The sequence below is a fragment of the Hemicordylus capensis genome, chromosome 2, assembly GCF_027244095.1.
Source record: "Hemicordylus capensis ecotype Gifberg chromosome 2, rHemCap1.1.pri, whole genome shotgun sequence".
Lineage (NCBI taxonomy): Eukaryota > Metazoa > Chordata > Lepidosauria > Squamata > Cordylidae > Hemicordylus > Hemicordylus capensis.
In genome coordinates, this window is record NC_069658.1 from 132,080,053 (window position 1) to 132,097,905 (window position 17,853).

The 17,853-nt window shown below is 43.6% G+C and overlaps 1 protein-coding gene across 2 annotated transcripts in view; it reads right to left on the reverse strand.

Moving 5' to 3' along the window:
* Positions 1–17,853, reverse strand: part of ECPAS (Ecm29 proteasome adaptor and scaffold) — a 139,680-nt gene that overhangs the window by 21,013 nt on the left and 100,814 nt on the right. For both annotated transcript variants that reach the window (XM_053296388.1, XM_053296389.1), the window contains exons 34-46: positions 14,590–14,637; positions 14,336–14,457; positions 12,555–12,705; positions 12,111–12,176; positions 10,424–10,513; positions 9,894–9,960; positions 8,222–8,313; positions 8,056–8,122; positions 7,409–7,600; positions 5,815–6,023; positions 3,795–3,838; positions 2,321–2,513; positions 172–316 (exon numbers count right to left, since the gene is read on the reverse strand). In XM_053296388.1, the coding sequence (XP_053152363.1) occupies positions 172–316; positions 2,321–2,513; positions 3,795–3,838; positions 5,815–6,023; positions 7,409–7,600; positions 8,056–8,122; positions 8,222–8,313; positions 9,894–9,960; positions 10,424–10,513; positions 12,111–12,176; positions 12,555–12,705; positions 14,336–14,457; positions 14,590–14,637 (1,486 nt within the window). The remainder of the gene's footprint in view (positions 1–171; positions 317–2,320; positions 2,514–3,794; positions 3,839–5,814; positions 6,024–7,408; positions 7,601–8,055; positions 8,123–8,221; positions 8,314–9,893; positions 9,961–10,423; positions 10,514–12,110; positions 12,177–12,554; positions 12,706–14,335; positions 14,458–14,589; positions 14,638–17,853) is intronic.

Consider the following 17,853-nt stretch of genomic DNA (forward strand, 5'->3'; position numbering starts at 1 on the left):
GAAAGACACGGGCCGAAGAAAGACACGGGATCACGCTTTAGCTCTTTATTATAGAGGATAATGGTCACTACTCTCTACATTCTCCCTTTCCCAACAGATTTCCTGGAGAGGTCTCATCTTAAAGATCCAGGTTTGTTCCAAACACCATTGGCTTTGATGTGTTAAACCTACGCTGTGTTTCTGGATTTCTGGGCCAGGCTTTGCCCAAACTCTCAAAGGCACAGAGGAGAGATTCAATCTGGAGTTCCTTCTCATTTTCATTCTCATCCTCCTCATCCTCCTGTAGCGAATTGGCTCCCATATTCTCAGGACAATTCTGTAGCAGTACCAGAGGGTGCGAGGTTTGGAAGAGAAAGAAGAGCCAAGAGGAGAGCAGGTTAGTTTTTACACTTCTCTTTCCACATTTCAGACATCCCAGTTCATATACCAGAGTTGTATTTCCAGCAAAGTGCCCAAGGAGATATATAATAATCCCATCTCTATAAACATTTCTCAGGCCTACATGCAAACTAAGAGTTAAGCAAGGGGAACACTTCCACATATGCATAGAGGGGACAGTTTTGAGAGTTGCTTCCCGCATTACTTTGGCAAAGAGGCACCTTTTGATGTGCTGATTCTCTTTATTTAGCAGGGGGAGAGTAACTGGCCCTATCCACCCTCAGCACAGTACCTACAGTGACTGTTGCTGGTGTCTATCTCATGTTTCTTTTTAGATTGTGAGCCCTTTAGGGACAGGGAGCCATCTTATTTATTTATTTGTTATTTCTCTATGTAAACCGTCCTGAGCCATTTTTGGAAGGGCAGTATAGAAATCGAATAAATAATAATAATAACTTTGTTTACGCCTCTTGGTAGCCAACCACATGTTATATTAGTCACATAGTTTGGCCTGCAGGTTATTTTTTCTTTTTCTTTTAAAATTCAATAGCAGACATGAGTGGGGGAGGTAGATGGCAGCAATGAAAACTTCCTTCCCAGGGCTACTGGTGCGATTTTTATCAAGACTGCACTGAAAAGTTAAGACTTCACTGAGCGGGACCAAGGTTCTGAATCCAGCTTTGAAGACTGGGCCTGTCTGGGAGAGGAAAGACAACTGACCAGGAGGAATTGTTATTCCAGAGAGGGAGACTGTCTTCTAGAGGGGAGAGAATCCTCACACAACTTACTCCTCTGTGTATAGAGATAACATGGAGAAGGTGTGTAGGTAGGTAGGTGTTATCTGAAATAGATACAGGAAACAGCTCTAGTGCTCAAGGGAACACTAGTTGACATCTGTCCTTTCCCCTAAAGCAGATAAACACCAGGGAGATTTTTCTAGAACCAACAGTCAGCTCTCTTATGTGAGGCAGGCAAACAAACTGGAGAAGTTGGAGGGACACGTCCCTCCCTAGATCCAAGGACTCCAATTTGATTTCTCTGATTATTTTACACACAGAATTTGCAAAGACTATGTACCAAAAAGGAAGGGAGAAAAATAACCTTGCAATTCAATTTAGTTCTCTCACAGAAGAATAAAGGGCTTCTTAAACTATAATCTTCAAAAATAAGAGCTTGCTGGTTCTCCCCTTGGCCTCTTGTAGTGAGAGTTAGTGTAGTATAGAGATTAAGCACTAAAACAAGAAGATCACCAGCTGAAGTCTCATTTCTGCCATGAACTCACTTGGCAGCCACTGGCAAGCCACTATTACTCAGTTTTAGCCCCACATCTAGCAACACAGATTCATAATACTGACCTTTCTTACAGAGTTTTGTAAGGATTACTGAGAATGTACAGGTTGAGTATCCCTTATCTGTACTGCTTGGGACCACAAGTGTTCTGGATTTTGGATTTTCCCAGATTTTGGAATATTTGCATAATGACATATCTTGGGCATGGGATCCAGAGCGCCAAAACAGACGCCAACAGAGCAGGTACCAAACTGAGCAGGGAGTGGAGGAGGGGGGCTTTCCCTTTTCCCTCTAGTGCTAAAGTGAGAACATCAAAAACATTAAAAAGCTTCACAATAAAAACAGAGCCACAACTAGAGAGAATTACAGACAAAACCCCTGTCATTAACAGCCTTTTGAAATAAGTAAGTTTTGACTGCATGTTTAAAAGGAGCAAAATTGGGAATCTGCAAGTGAGTGAACGGAGGCATTTTGGTTTTTGTTTTTGTTATGGCGTGGTGTCCGGATTTTGGAGCATTCCGGATTTTGGATGTCCAGATAAGGGATACTCAACCTGTATATGGAGCACTGTGAATATTCTACAAGCTATCTAAATACTAACTATTAATATAATTAGTGCTGAATTCAAATGCAGGAAGAACTGGAGGTTCACCTTCTTTATTATTGGAAAGATGATGTCTGTCAGCTCCTGGAACCGATTTTCCTGCATGGTCTTCAGCACATCAGCTGTGCACCGGAGAGCCACAATCTTGTACCTGAGGTTCTCTTTGTGGCACTCTTTAAGCATCGCCTGAAGGATGTCGTTGACACTGGGCTGGTCAGGCACAGATTTGTGCAGTTCCGTGCTGAAAATATCAAGAACACGGAAGAGACTGGTCTGTATTTGTTTACCTCTTATCAAGCTCACAACTCAAGCTGTCCTTAGATGTTATGCCCAAAAGTCACAGTCTGTCCTCACGGATCCATTAGTGCTAACCTAACTTGTATACATAGGTTCTGCTTTCCTTTTGGCCTCCCACCTCATTATATCTTTCTTGTGCAGTTAATTTAATATTACTTACACACACACCACTTAATTTTTTTGCTTGTTTATTGTTACTATTGTCTTGTTTGCTGGGATTTTAAAGATTTTCCCCCCCTTGTTGGTTTTATTCAATTGTGGCTGTCTTGAGCCCTTTCTCTCTCTCTCTCTTTTTTATTATTTTCAAAACTTGCTGCACTAATACATGTATGCTATGCTTGGGGTAGGCTATACCTGCAACTAAAGCAGCACAATTTGACCAAGTATTACATTGCAACAGACAGACATACACAGATACACCAATGCAATTTTCTTTGCACAAAAGTTTAAAAGATGCAGTAACCCTCAAGTCAGGAGTAGTCTTACTAGCGTCTTCCCATCACCCCTAAAAGCAATACTTACTCCCAGCAGTTAGGATGCAGGCAGTGCCTTCCATAGTTAAAATGACCCCTCCCCACTTTACTTTCCCTGGAATCCTGGCAATGACACAAGTGCTCCTGGGAGTTGTAATCTTTTCCAAGGCTGCAACCCTCGCACCCTTGCCATCAGGAGCAAAGATATAGGAAAGTGGCCTGGCTCCTGTTCAGTCCTGTAAGTACAGTAGTACTTTTGGGGGCGGGGGGCTCAAGGGTTCAGTCAGGTTTGCTTCACTTTTACCCCAGCCAGATGGCACTTCATTTTAGGCCTCAAGAGGCCATTAAAGCTTTGCATGGGTGTGGGTGGGTGTGGGTGTGGGTGCGTGTGTGTTGAGTTTTACAAAGCACCACCCAGAATTATTCCTACTCTCAACATTCTCTTTTAGTCTCCTCTCTCCACTTATTACAACTAGTTTATATAACCCTTTTATTTAACTATTCATTCTGTCTTCTCCTACAAACCCTGCTATTTTTCTAGCTTTGGTTTCTGCCCCAAAGTCTCCTAATTTGTCCCCACAACAAAAAACATTCCAGTAAAGCTCCTCTGTTGAAGGAAGACGATCATGGTAACCAGATAAAAACTGCTCCAGTTCATCATTAGGAAGAAAAGGGAAAGTCAATATAGGAGTGAAATGGACAACACAGTGGACAAATGCCCAAACTAGAGTAGCAGAAGATGATCTACCTACCTGCATGAACAAGCAACACTGGCAACAGCTTTCAGCAACTCCTCCTAGAAGTATTACCACAAAACAAGAAATGACAAGCATGTTAGAACGAGATTCTTACAGCACCAATCATTCTTAGATTAACAGTCTACCTGGACCAGGCAAAAACTGAAAAACAGTTCCCAGTATCATTTATCTATACAACAGCAATTTGGTTTCCAGCTCCTTTTAAACCCAGGAGCAAACTCATACATTTAGGTGTTGTCCTGGCGTAGCAACACACATGTTGACATCATCATTCTACAGCCATCATTATTCTACAGAACACTTCCATCAATGAGGACACACATATTTAGAGATGACTCTCTCTCATCTAACCTTTCTCCTGCCCGCCCATGAAGTGGTTCTCTAATCCCTTTACTTTTAGAGACAGACGATTTTTAGAGGGCTGAAGGTGGTCTGGAAGAGGGATGGTCACTCATCCCTCTATTTGAATTAAAGAATTTGAAGCTTTTCTATTCTTTCAGGAACCTAAAAAACCTGTTTGACAAGAAGCAACAGTGGAACCAAACAGGCAAGTGTGTACAGAATGGAAAGCAATGCCTCTCTCAAACCATCTTCAGCTCTCTGTCCTCAGTCTTACAATTCCTCTCTGTCTTCAGTCTTACATTATTTTATTTGTGAACTGTTCTTGATAAGTTACATAGTATATTCAGTAGACAAATACAGGACTTGGGGGCCATCATTTGAGAAATACTGCTACAGGGAACTTTTAAACCAATGTCATCCCAAAGCTCTGGATCTGTACATATCACAAACTTTGCATCAGCACCTTTTCCTCAACTATCATGGCACAAAACTGGTGGGGCTTTTTGCCATTGCAAGATTCAGGCCCAGTAATATATCTAACTCAGTCTGATTTCCTTGCACATTTATTTTCATAGAATAATTTCCTTTCCTCAGTTACAGCTTTGTAAACAAACAAACAAACAAAACAAATTATGGTCAGGAGCCTGGAACACAAGCCCTATGAGGAAATGTTGAAGAAACTGAGTACTATTTGCTTGGAGACAAGAAGATCGGGAGGGGACTTGTCAAATAACTGAAGTGCTGCCACATAGAAGAGGGCTTGTTCTCTGCTTCCCCCAAAGGGCAGAACTAGATCTAATGTTCAGGAGGGTAGATTTTGGTTGAGCATTAGGAAAAACCTCTCCATAGTAAGAGCATTTTAACAATGGAACCAGTTAGAAGGGACTGTGTCCTCTCCAGAGCCATTGGCTGGAGATACTCTAGCTCTAGATTTCCTACATTAAGCAGGAGGTTGAACTAGATAGCCTACAAGGATCCCTCCATCTCCATGATTCTGTAGTAGATCCATACTATTTATTTTTAATATCAGACATACAGGAGAACCTCCGTATTCAGGGACTCACCATCAGCGGTTTTGCGTATCTGCGTTTGGGTGATTGACATATGCAGGGAAAACCCGGCCCACAAGGGGTTAATTTTGTGTATCCTCCGTTTGGAGACAGCCGGAAATTACCACGGAGGCCATTTCTGGCCGCCATGGTGAAGCAGAGCCATTTGGTGGCTCATTTACTATTAAAACTCAACAAAAAATCATGGAAAAATACCAAAAATGGACTATTTCCAACTTCCTGGAGGCATTCCTGGATCACTGGAGGCCCACAGAGCATGGTAGGGCACTTTATTTTGCCCTTTAAACCATTTTTCTTGGTTTTTTGGGAAGTTTTCAGGCCTCTGGGAACCTAATCCCTCTGATCCCATTGCCCCAGTGATTCAGTATTCAGTTTCCATATTCGTGATAATTGCGGAGAACAGAAACCCTGCGAATACGGAGGTTCTCCCGTATTCCGCTAACATAGGAATGAAGCTGCAGTGAACTGAGCTATTAAACTGTGTGCTGTCCAAAGCACACCAGAATTATAAATATTTATAAATATAAAATAAATTCTGGGCTATGGAGACTAAATACTCCCCCCACCCCTTACAATTTATTGCATAGCAAGTGTGCCTTTACCTTTCCTGTCCACGTTCTTCCAGAAAGGCCTTGCAACAGGGCAGTGAGCACCATGCCCAAATGTGGAGGTACCAAGGAGCTGGATTGCTTTGCTATTGATGCCATGGCAGCTGCTCCCTGAGCTTTCATCTTCCAAGACTGGGACTGCAAAGCTTTCTGAGTAATTGCGATCAGCTCCTGCATATAGAGCCTTATGCCTCCATAGGTGCCTATGTGTCAAATACAAAGAAGCTCACTAAGTACCAAGCAACAAAACCAGTCCAACTTTACAATACAGCACTGTGAGAACTGTTTTAATCTTTATTGAGAGATTGTCTGATTCACCATGGAAGGTTTCTGCCTCAGCAATGGGCAAAGAGGAGTGCCAGATCCCACTAGGGCAAGCAAGAAATGTCAGCCCTGGGAATAAGATCTGGGTACAAATGCTCAGCACAGTCACATTTCAAGTAAAATCGTCAAAATATTTTAGAAGTATGTGTTATCATTCTTTGGTTTGATTTATCTCATACCGGTAACTACAGCAACAGTCGTTTCATTATTATTAAGGCTCTCTCCTTTTTGTTTCTGCCTTTGGCATACCCTTTTCTCTGTATATAAAAGCAGCTGATGCTACATTGCCACGTTGCCAAGCTGATCTAAAAGAAAAGCCGCTTCTTCATACACACACACACACTTTTATTTTTTACATTTATATCCCGCTCTTCCTCCAAGGAGCCCAGAGCGGTGTACTACATACTTAGGTTTCTCCTCACAACAACCCTGTGAAGTAGGTTAGGCTGAGAGAGAAGTGACTGGCCCAGTCACCCATCAAGTATCATGCCTGGATGGGGATTTGAACTCGGGTCTCCTCGGTCCTAGTCCAGCACTCTAACCACTACACCACACTGGCTCCACACATACATATACACACATACACACAGACGTGTCTGTGTCTGTGTGTGTCTACAAATAGTCTCATGGGCCTGCATATTACACAGCAAAGTACTGGCAAAGTCATGAAGACTACATGTTGTCTACCCCCATTGCTTCTCATGGGAAAAGAGATTTTAATGCAGAAATTGCTAATCTCTACTGTCCACCACTGACTCTACACACTCCAATCTGTCCCTGAGGTTTGGTACAATGTTGTTTTGCTTTAGCTGGAAGAAAAAAAAGTGTGTGGAGTGGCGGGAGGGAGAGAAACAGCACTGTGATGCAACATGAATGTATGTGTTAAGGGATAGTCAGGAGACCGAGTGACAGTATAAAGCAACTAATGGAATATAGAACAAATAGTAGAATTTTCCTCCTTTATCCCCAAAACAAAAAATATTGAAGCTTTTACAACTATTACATTATTATTACATTAGGAATTTCTGTTCCTAAACTAAATGTAAATACAACAATAATCATTCTCGAGGACCTGTAAGAAGCATTTCCCACCCTCCAAAAAAAAGTGGGGGAAGATCAAAGGGAAACTGTGTGCGTGCACGTGTACAAGTTCTTTGAAAAATCTAATAAAAATTAAGTTAGTCATCTTGCAAGCCTAGTGACTAATTAATTCTCCAAGGCCAAGACTGAGGATTGAGACCACTGCTTCACTAGATCAACTTACCAGGCACATTTTCCTGCCATACTTCAGTCCATAGGTTACCTTCTTCTTTCTCTCCTTTTTCTTCCTCAGGAACCTCATGCATGCCCAGGAAAGCCAAGGGAAAGACATGTCTGGCTTGATTCTTCAATACATCTGGGCTGTAGCGCCCAATAGCATGAACGGTTAATGCACAGGCTGTTTTGTAAACTTGTTCTGCAGTAGAAGAATGAGCAAAACTATTGCGTGGCCCCCAACAGTACATGTCTCCTTTCATCTTATTACGCCAGTAAGGAAGATTCAGTGGGTAGCATCCACCGTGGTGCTCACCGAAGGGGTTTTAGAGGGAGTGGTGCTCCATTAGCTGGCGCAAGAGGGAGTGAAATGTCAAGATCTAGCTAGAGGAAGGCACATCTTAACCTTTCACCTCTCATTTTGGGATGATCTGGGAGCACAAGTTAAAAGTATTATAATTCCAACAGGACACTCATGTTGTATAGGAGTAATGTGGGGAGTAACCTTCCTGAATACAAGTTACTCATCCAATACGCTCACAGAGCATTGCAAGAAAAGGAATAATGTTCAGTCTTTTACACTTTCTCTTCTTTGCCTCATGAGGTTTATTCTTTAACAAAATGGCAAGGTGTGAGACAAATGTACAAGGCACATACCTTCCTTCTCCATGTACCAGTTGTTCAGCTTCTGCAATAATTTGTCAGTGCTGCTGTCCCGTGAGGTCTTTTAAAATAGGAAAAAAGTATAGAAAGGCTATTTTGGAACACATGAATGCACAGATGCAATAAGCACAAATCAGAGAACCACTAGAGTTCCACTCACCCGAACCAGATGTCCCATGGCAAACGCAAAAGATTTTTGCACCACACTGTTGCGATCAGTGAGACCACTGAGCAAAGCACTCATGAGTTTGCCTGTGTGAAGAAGGCCAAATGCCACAATCAGAGTTAGGGTAGGGTTTGGATGTTTGTTTGTTTGGTTTTTGGACAAGGGGTGAATTGGGTTCCACGGCCTTATGCCAAGTCCTTTAGGCACTAACCCCTTTCCTCATTAAAATTCCCATTCTTTCCATGCATACCATGAGTATTTAAGGTACCCCTACACATAGAGCACTTATCCTTTCACTGCTTTCTAATAAAATACTTCAAGGAGAGTCGGTGGGGAGTGAAGTTATAAAGTTATAGAATTACTTCCTCCCAGTCACACTTTGCAGCACTAGTTCACAGCTAATTTTCAAGAGAGGCATATAATCTACTGAGCTGAAGGGACAGAAGCTTTGATTCCACCCACTCAGTCATTCCCCCATAAGCAGTCACAGGCAAAGGGCTCTTTAACCCCCTTCCCCACAGTGTGAGGCTTTGGCTGAGCTCTTTCTTTAGGCATCTCAGCTGCTATATCATTTCCCTGTGACGACTTCTTCTTCTTCTTCTTCTTCTTCTTCATTCGATTTCTATACCGCCCTTCCAAAAATGGCTCACGGCGGTTTACACAGAGAAATAACAAATAAATAAGATGGATCCCTGTCCCCAAAGGGCTCACAATCTAAAAAGAAACATAAGACAGACACCAGCAACAGTCACTGGAGGTACTGTGCTGGGGTGAATAGGGCCAGTTACTCTACCCCTGCTAAATAAAGAGAATCACCACAAGTTAGCTTGGGGACTTTGCCAAGTTAGCTTGGGGACTTAGCTTGCAAATAAGTAGCTGAGATGCTTAATAAGGAGAGGGCTCCATCAAAGCCTCTGTTACTATTCACATTGTTGCCGATGGAGGGATTAAAAACAATGGCTCAGGCATCCAGTAGAATAGTCAGGAACCTGGACAGTGCAATACACAGGTTATCATAACCTAAGCATCAATGGAAAGCAAGCACTCTCTCAGGCAACAAATGACATTCTTAGGTGGGGATGGAGTAGATCTGTCCTATGGAACTAGCTAGCTACAGCCAATGGGTAGGCTGAGAGGTCAGATACATCATCATCACCATAAAACCATCTGAGCCCATAGCCCACATCTGTGAGCAGGAAGATCTCCTCGCTGTTTATGCCTAAAATGCAATCCTTTTAGTGGCAAGACACAACCAGATTCTTAGAACACAGCAGCTATGGATCATAGAACAAATCAATCCAGAATTTTCACTTGAGGCACAAATGACCAGGCTGTAACTATCATACTTTGGACACATTATGCGGAAATCTAGCTCCCTTGAGAAGTCCAGAATGCAGGGAAAAGTTGAAAGAAAGAGAAAGAGACGAAGACCAGCTGCAAGAGCGATGGACTCCATTACGACAGTGATGAATGCACAGCTGAGAGACCTTAAAGGCTAAGTTGAAGTCAGATCATCCTGGAGTGAATCTATCTATGTGGTCACTAAGAGTCAACACCGACTTGACAGCACTTAATCAATCAATCAATCAATCAAATGAAATTTGTTTCTCTCTAAGAGACAAGGAATACAAATCTGATCAAATCTTAAAAGGGAAAAGACCCCTACCTGAATATGGTGTCAAGTCTTGAGGGCACTGAGTCGTTAGTGATACAATCACACTAGCACAGCCACCCTGAAAAGGTTGAGAGAGAAAATCCTGTCATTCACTTATTTTGCTGGGTTAAGTTGAGTGTGCAAATCTACACACAATTACTTGGGAGAAAGCCCTGACTTTATCTGAGTCAATATGCATGGGAACAGGGTGTAGTCATTCTTTCTGGATGCTTGTCTTAGTAAACAATTGCAGATAGTAGCCAGACCCACTTTGCTATTGTTTATTAGAGTCATGCTTTCAGATTCTTATTTCCACATATCTGAAACTGTGGAAAGACTATCTAGAGTGGAGATGAAGGACTGCATCCATGCCACCCTCTTGAGTGCACGAGCCTCACCTCTGGGCCTGCCTCACACGCGCTCTTCTGGTCACACGATCAGGCCTGCATGCGGACATGAGGCATGTGTTGTTGGCAATTTGGTCTGTGCTGGTCATCCCCATTTCCCCTTCCAACAGTCCCTTCCTGGAAGAACAAGCATACCTTGGTGCCGATGCCTACTCCACTCCGGGTCAGCTCACATAGCCTAGGAACCAGCTCCCCTAGGACAGACACATCCAAATACTGCAAGCACTACAGAAAGAAAGAGAATGGAAATTAATACACTATAAAGAAATGTTCATGAGCTGCTTGCTAGTGTGTCAGCGGAAGGCTTAAGAGACAAACAAATTGTTCAGTTGCAGACCTAGGCCCAGAGCCCTGGGTCACTGCTGATCAGCCGCCGAGCAGTGGGGCAAGTGTGTCGTTTGTGGGGGAGACTGGATAGACAAGTGCTTAACCCTTCCCTTGTTTATCATTTATGACCCCTGTAAGCCACTTCTCTCCCCAGTTGCTTTTCCCCAGAGATATGGCAAACACATGCCACAGTGGGGGAGTTATGTGTATTCATACTCACTCTCTCTCTCTCACTCTCACTCTCACTCTCACTGCTACACATTCTCAATGCCAAATCTGCTAACAAATTTGCTGTCTGGTATCATGAAAAAGTGAGCAGGACTCTTTCGATTTTGCACATCTCCAATTAAAAAGCTCTCAGGCTGCACGACCTCTAAATCCCTGGAGCGTGCCGCCAACTGGAACATATACTGGGCAAGATGGACCAATAGTCTGACTCAGTATAAGGCAGCTTCAAATGTTGAAACGGCATTCATACAAATAGAGGGTGTGTAAAAGAGAAAGTTGATTTGGCTTTGTGCTGTTTTCCCCTGCTCCAAAGTACCAGTGTCCTTTTCTTAACTCCCCGAGCAAACACAAAGCACACAAAACAGGGTGACCTAATTGCTGATATGTTCACAAGTGGTTTTACTGGGGAAAGGGCAGCAGCAGCTGCTGCTGGTACTTTAGTGGGTTTAATAGAGCCAGCGTGGTATAGTGGTTAGAGTGCTGGACTAGGACCGGGGAGACCCGAGTTCAAATCCCCATTCAGCCATGATACTTGCTGGGTGACTCTGGGCCAGTCATTTCTCTCTCAGCCTAACCTACTTCACAGGGTTGTTGTGAAAGAGAAACTCAAGTATGTAGTACACCGCTCTGAGTTCCTTGGAGGAAGAGCGGGATATAAATGTAAAACTAATAATAATAATATGTTCACTTCCATACAGAGCTTTATATGCTATTTATACAGCTACTGATCTATCCATTCTCCAAGTGCAGTTATTGCAGGCAGGAAACAGGGAAGAGACATCCAGCTAGACACTGTATTGTCCTAGGTTAGGAAGGATTCCTTCCTCCCTGCATTGCACAGAGTATTTAAACTCAAGCCTGATCCTCGCCCTTCTTGGGAACATAGACACAGTGGCCCTGCTGAGCTTCACAACCCTTCAAATGATGGGTGGGCTCAGGCCTGTGCACTCAAGGGAGGTCCTGGCTGCTGCCATCATCACGGCACTTAATGACAATGCCCTCCAGAAGCTGAAAGGATGGTACACACTAGCAACCGTGTGTGTGTGTGTGTGTGTGTGTGTGTGCACAGTGGAAGATCCAGTTTGGCTGTGCTGGCTGGCAGGGAGGAAAGTGTTTGCAACACAGCTCCACTAGCCTCTCCCTGCTGAGCTGGCTAAAGTCCCATGCTCAGAAACCAATCACAAGCAGCTGAAGGACTGCATTAAATACACAAATGCCCTTACTTTACAGTAAGAAACAAGACCGCCTTCTTAAGTGAGTTACTAACCATATTGATGGTTTCCATCATGGGAGAGGATTTTGCAGCACTGAGTCTTGCACTATCCATTGCAGCCTGAAGGAAAGAAAGGAAAAACCCAAAGTGGGCACAATTAAAAACTAGAGTTAAATGAAGTTTAGCTTCCAAAAGAAATAGGTGTGCATAGTTCCACAACAGAAAGGAAGAAATATTATCTTAAGAGTGCTTGTGTAGTTTGGGGAGCGTAAATCCCATGGAGGCGGGGGGGGGGGGGGATATCAGGGAAACTTGTGCTCTGCATCTAAACAAAAAGGTCAGTCACAAGTTGACCTGAAATTTATCCTTTCAAATTGAAAGGACATTTTAAATAAAACAACATCATTATCCTGGGAAACCTCCAACACACAGCTGCTGATGCCATTTCCATATATTGAAGGGAAAATCTCCAACGTGCGTCTCAGCAGCTGCCCTTACCTTTTCCTGCTCTGTAGCACGCAGGCTCAAGTAGTTGAGCACTTGGGGCTCCAGTACACTCAGTGATTCCAATAAAGCTGGGATGAGTTTGGGTGCATGAGGTTTGAGCATGGCCCCAGCGCTTTTACTGATCTTCACCAGGGTGTTAATGCTGCAGGAGAAGGCCACAGGAAATAAGAAATAAGGTACAACTTGACTTTTTCAGTGTATTTGAATACCGTTTTTTTAAGGCTCTGAAAATAAAATATCTCTCATCACAAATCTATCTATCTATCTATCTATCTATCTATCTATAATTATCTCAGGCATACCCATGGCTAATCCCATGCGTGGCAGCTCTCGCGAGATTTCCTGGCAGGGCAGGGCAGAGCAGAGCACAGCAGGGGGAGCTGCTCTCCAAGCCAGTCTGCCAAGGAGGGAGGGAGGTCGAGGAGGAGGTGGTGCCACTGCGAGCCGGCGGGAGAGCATACATCGGCTCCAACCGCCCGCCTCCTCGCAAGGAGGGCGGCCAAGCAGGCGGCGGCATGGGCAGCAAAACCAGGGCTGAAAGGATGGGGGTGAGAATGAACTGGCAAAGGGATGTGGGCAGGGGGAGAACGAACTGGCTGAAGGGAGGGAGTGGGGACGGCTGAAGGGATGGAGACGAAATGAAGACAGAGCAGGGAGCCGGATTGCCGGAGGGGAGCGGGGAGACAGGGCAAACTAGGGACACAGATGCTCTGCTCCGGGTCAAAGTGTAGGAATGTATTGTCTGTATAAGGAATACCATTCAAGACAGCAGTATCAACTAAGGTGTTGCCACAGCAAGTTTGTTCTCTAACAAACCTACTGCAAGTTTGATAGTGTAATAGTGTAGTTGACTGTTGAGAGAGCTTCTTGGGAGAATCACACAACAAAGCAAACTACACTGACACCAGTATAACTACAATGAAAGACTGAAAGCCAGAATCCACCACGAGTGGTTCCTATGCAGAGACACAAAGGCTGGGCAGTCCAATGCAGAGCTTAGTCATTACTAGCTGAAATAAAGCCATCTAAAACATAAATGGAACATTAAGCCATGGTTGCCACATGAACCACATGGAGCTTTATTCACAGACCAGAAGCCTCCACATGACTGTAGCACTCAGGGGTTCAAACAGCTGCTACTGCCATCTACAGAACTTCCTTCCAGATCTCTCACAGTGCTGTCACGACCTGCCTACTCACCCTCCTCCACCACCTCTTTAGCAGTGGCTTCTTCTGGGAATTGCAGCAGCAGAGAGGAAAAATGACATTGCTGATCTGTGCTGGTCTGTGCTCGTAACAAAGGAATTGATTGAATTGGTTGACATTGCTGATCACCAGGCAGTGGTGTAGCTAGGGGAGAGGGGGCCCGTGTTCATCCCTTTCTCTGGTGGCCCCCCAGTGTGAGGGAGATAATGAAGAAAATAGGGAGGGATGGAGCTGGAGGGCCCTCAGGAGCTGGTTGTTCGTGTTCTTTGAACCTTTTGGCTCAATTATAGCTACACCCCTGCCACCAGGCCAGTGCTGAGAGAAGTTGGAAGGGACTGTAGCAACTCTTGGAACACCTAGTTGATACAGTCATCTACAATCCCACATCATATCCATGGATTCCTCTGTCAACCAGGCCAAAGTGTTGTGCTTTGTCAAACATAGCAGGGTTATGGGATTGTTTACTCCTTTTCAAGTAGGACTGTACGGAGGCAAAACATGCTCCAAAATATAAAGTTCAAATATCTGGAGTGGCAGGGGATGGGGATGGGGGACAGGGAGCCTACCTGAGAGTTCGCACTTCAGTTACTGTATTCATCATTCCTTTATCAAGAAGGCAGGGCAACAGTACAGCTATTGTTCTCTGACCTGCAGCTCCTTTTGACGGGTCACACATCTTCACACACACCTCAAAACAAAAAGGAGACACACAAATGTGACCTGCTACTGCTTCCTGAATGAAATGTGTCCCTGGAGGACATAAAATTCTGATGGAGGCAATGAAGTGGCATCTGCTCATATGAGTTCAATAAAAGTTTACCTTACTTAAAGTTTTCAGGGCTAATTCTGCTGCTTTTCGTACAGATTCCTGGAAAAGAAAAGAAAAATGAGGGGTGGAAATAAGTTTTTGTTTAAGCTTTTCAATGTAACTGAAGCCATTTTATCAGCAGTTAATAAAAGTGTTCTTCATTGCGATATTCTGCCCACTCAGACCATGAGACTCTTTCCGCCCCACCTCAGTTTGTTTGTTTTGGAAGCCAAAAGGAGCTCCAAACACCAGCATTAGCTAAATAAATATGGAGGTTGTTCCATGGGGCAAGGATTAGTGTCTGCATACTCACTGCTTGTAGAGTACAAGTTTTCTAGACTTGCTTCACATAGCAAAAAATAAAATTAAAAAATAAGTCATTTCATCAACTGGGTCTGTGTGAAGACAGATCCCTAATGTTTTTTGTTACCACCTATTGTACTTGCCTAGTGTGTTTTGTGATTGGATATCCTGATATTCTTATGTTTACTTAATTATTATTATTTAAACAAAGTGGGGGTTTTTCATGAGGGGTTGCACAGTGAGGCTAACAGAATCTTCAGTACTTTAGGTCAGAAAGTACTGAAGAAAGTTCAGGGAAAGGGTTTAATTCTCTCTCCAGCAACACTATTGCTCACATCAGATTCAAAGCTTCCACAACTGTATGGAAGTAAAACTAAAACCCAGTCATTGGTAACCAGTAGAAATGTATTTATTATTATTATTATTATTTAAAATATTTATATCCCACCCTTCCAGTACTATACTGCTCAGGACAGCTCACAACAGTAGAACAATAAAAGTAATATAATGTTTAAAATTAATAAAACACAATGTAGAATAAAATTTGTGCTAGCTCCCAATCTTGCCACTCCCTCAAGGAGGGTCTTGTCTCTAATGTTATCCTTTCAGAAGACTAGGGAGAAGCCCTTGCCTTCCTCTCTCGCTCGGTTTGTCTCAGAGATAAACATTCAGAGAAGCCCACCATTTGTTCTGATGCAACACTTTACTCTTGAAAAGATTACAGTGATCGCTCCCACAACCTGTTTCAGACAGTCCTATAAATTAAATCAATTAAAGAATATAATCTCAGCCCACAAGGCCATTTCTAAGCAAAATGTTTTGTTTGGGGGGTGTCCTCATTTTGGAAGCATTCCAATAGCAAGACATTTCATGGCAATGGGCACTTGTCCTAAGCTGAACATTGAACATACAACTATTAAAGAATGAGGTGACTAAGTGATATATCTTAGTGACTGAGTAATCCATGTTTACTCACAACCCGGGTTCTACAACTGCGCAGTAAGTCTTGCGGAAGAATTCAAAGCTCCTTGAGCCGCTCTTCGGCTCTACCAAATTATGTGCATGGCGCAACCATTATTTCCGGCAGGAGAGCACCATTCTCCTCAGTTCTTGATCAGCTGCTGCAATGAGCAAAGAATTACCATAGATAGAGTCAGGAAAGTCACTATTATTGTGGAAGTATCCTAGATCACCTGTTACAGATAAGCAATATGTTTATCTTTAAGGTGATCCATGTTGCCGCACAACCTGGATGATTAACAAGCTCACCAAAAGGTGGGTGGGAGCTAGGATACGGTTAGAGTACCTTTTTGAGTACCACCTGACCAAAGTTGGCTTCCACTGCTGAACAGATGTCCACAGCATAGTGTTTGACAAAGGGTAAGTCCAAAGACGATATGGCCACCTTACAGATGTCCTTCATACTGATGCCAGACACGTGAGCTGCTGGTGTGAGGATGGCTCTAGTAGAATGTGCTTTGATCTTTGAGGGCGTTTTGATCCCTTCTTGGTTGTAGCACATGGAAGATAAGTTCTACTAGCCAATGGGAGAGCCATTGTCTTGAGATAGGCCAACACTTGTTCTCTCCTTTATAGCAGACGAAGAGTTTGTTGGTTTGTCTGAATGATTTAGTCTTATTTAATTTGCTGGAGAAATCTAGTGAATGCGTAGATTTCTCCAGAAGGGTGGAGGGATTCTGGAAGAAGGTAGGTAAAATGCAATCCTGATTTTAATGGAAGTCAGCGACTATTTTTGGAGTGAAGGAATGGTCTGTCCAGAGAACAACCTTGTCCAGGTAGAACTTGGTGTTAGGAGAGTCAGCAAGAAGGGCTGTCAGTTTGCTGGCCCTCTGTGCCAATATTATAACAATGAGGAAGGTGACTTTTAAAGACAAGGACTTATGGGTAGCAGAGAGGAATGTTCCAAAGGGCATTCAGTGAGAGAGGACAAGACCAATGAGAGAGACTCCATGGCTCGATGAGTTCTCTGACAGGTAGGGAAAGGTTGTTTATGCCCTTGAGGAATCTTTTAGAGTCAGGATAAGAAAAGACTGAGCGCCTGTCACAGCCAGGGTGCCTTGCAAAGAGCTCTGCTAGATGGACTTTGAGATACGTATTTGAGAGAATTCTACAGAAATGCTTTAGATCCGTCAAGTATAGAAGGATCTGATGGATTGTTGGGTTGAAGGGATCGAAGCCCTTGGAAGCAGCATGCAATGTGAAATATTTCCACTTGCACATGCAGTTTCAGTGTGTTGACTTCTTTCTCTCATTCAAGAGAATGCTATCTAACAATTGACCTTCCAAGCCGTCAGATTCAACAGCTGGAGGTTGGGATTAAGGACACAGCCTGCCTGCTGGGAGAGAATAGTCTGGCGGAGCAGAAAGCATTGGAGATGGCATTGAGATAACTGGAGAAGGATCGGGAACCATGGCTGCCATGACCACCACGGGGTGAGTACGATGCAACAAGCGCTTTCCTGTAGTATCTTGCCCATGATCTTTTGAGAGAAGGGGAAAGGGAGGGAAGAGGTAATAGAGATGCTTCATCCAGGGCATCTGGAAAGCGTCATCCATGGGGTTCAGTCCGACTCCTGCTCTGGAGCAGTACAGCTTGCACTTTTTGTTGTACTGTGTGGTGAAGGTGTCCACCATTGAGGTCCCCCAGAGGTGAAAGACATCTTTCAGAAGGTCCAGTCATCCAGTTACGGGTAAACTGAGATTTCCCATGTCTTGAGATGTGCAACAATGGCGCTGACACACTTTGTAAAGACACAGGGTGTTGTGGAAAGTCCGAATGGAAGGACTGCATATTGGTAAGTCTGTTGAACAGTGTGAAACACAAGTACTTCCTGTGTCCCAGGAGTATCCCCACATGGAAGTAGGCATCCTTGACATCTAATGTCACAAACCAATTATCCTTCATTAGTAAATGAAAAATGGTCTGTAAGGAGATCATCCTGAATTTTTTGG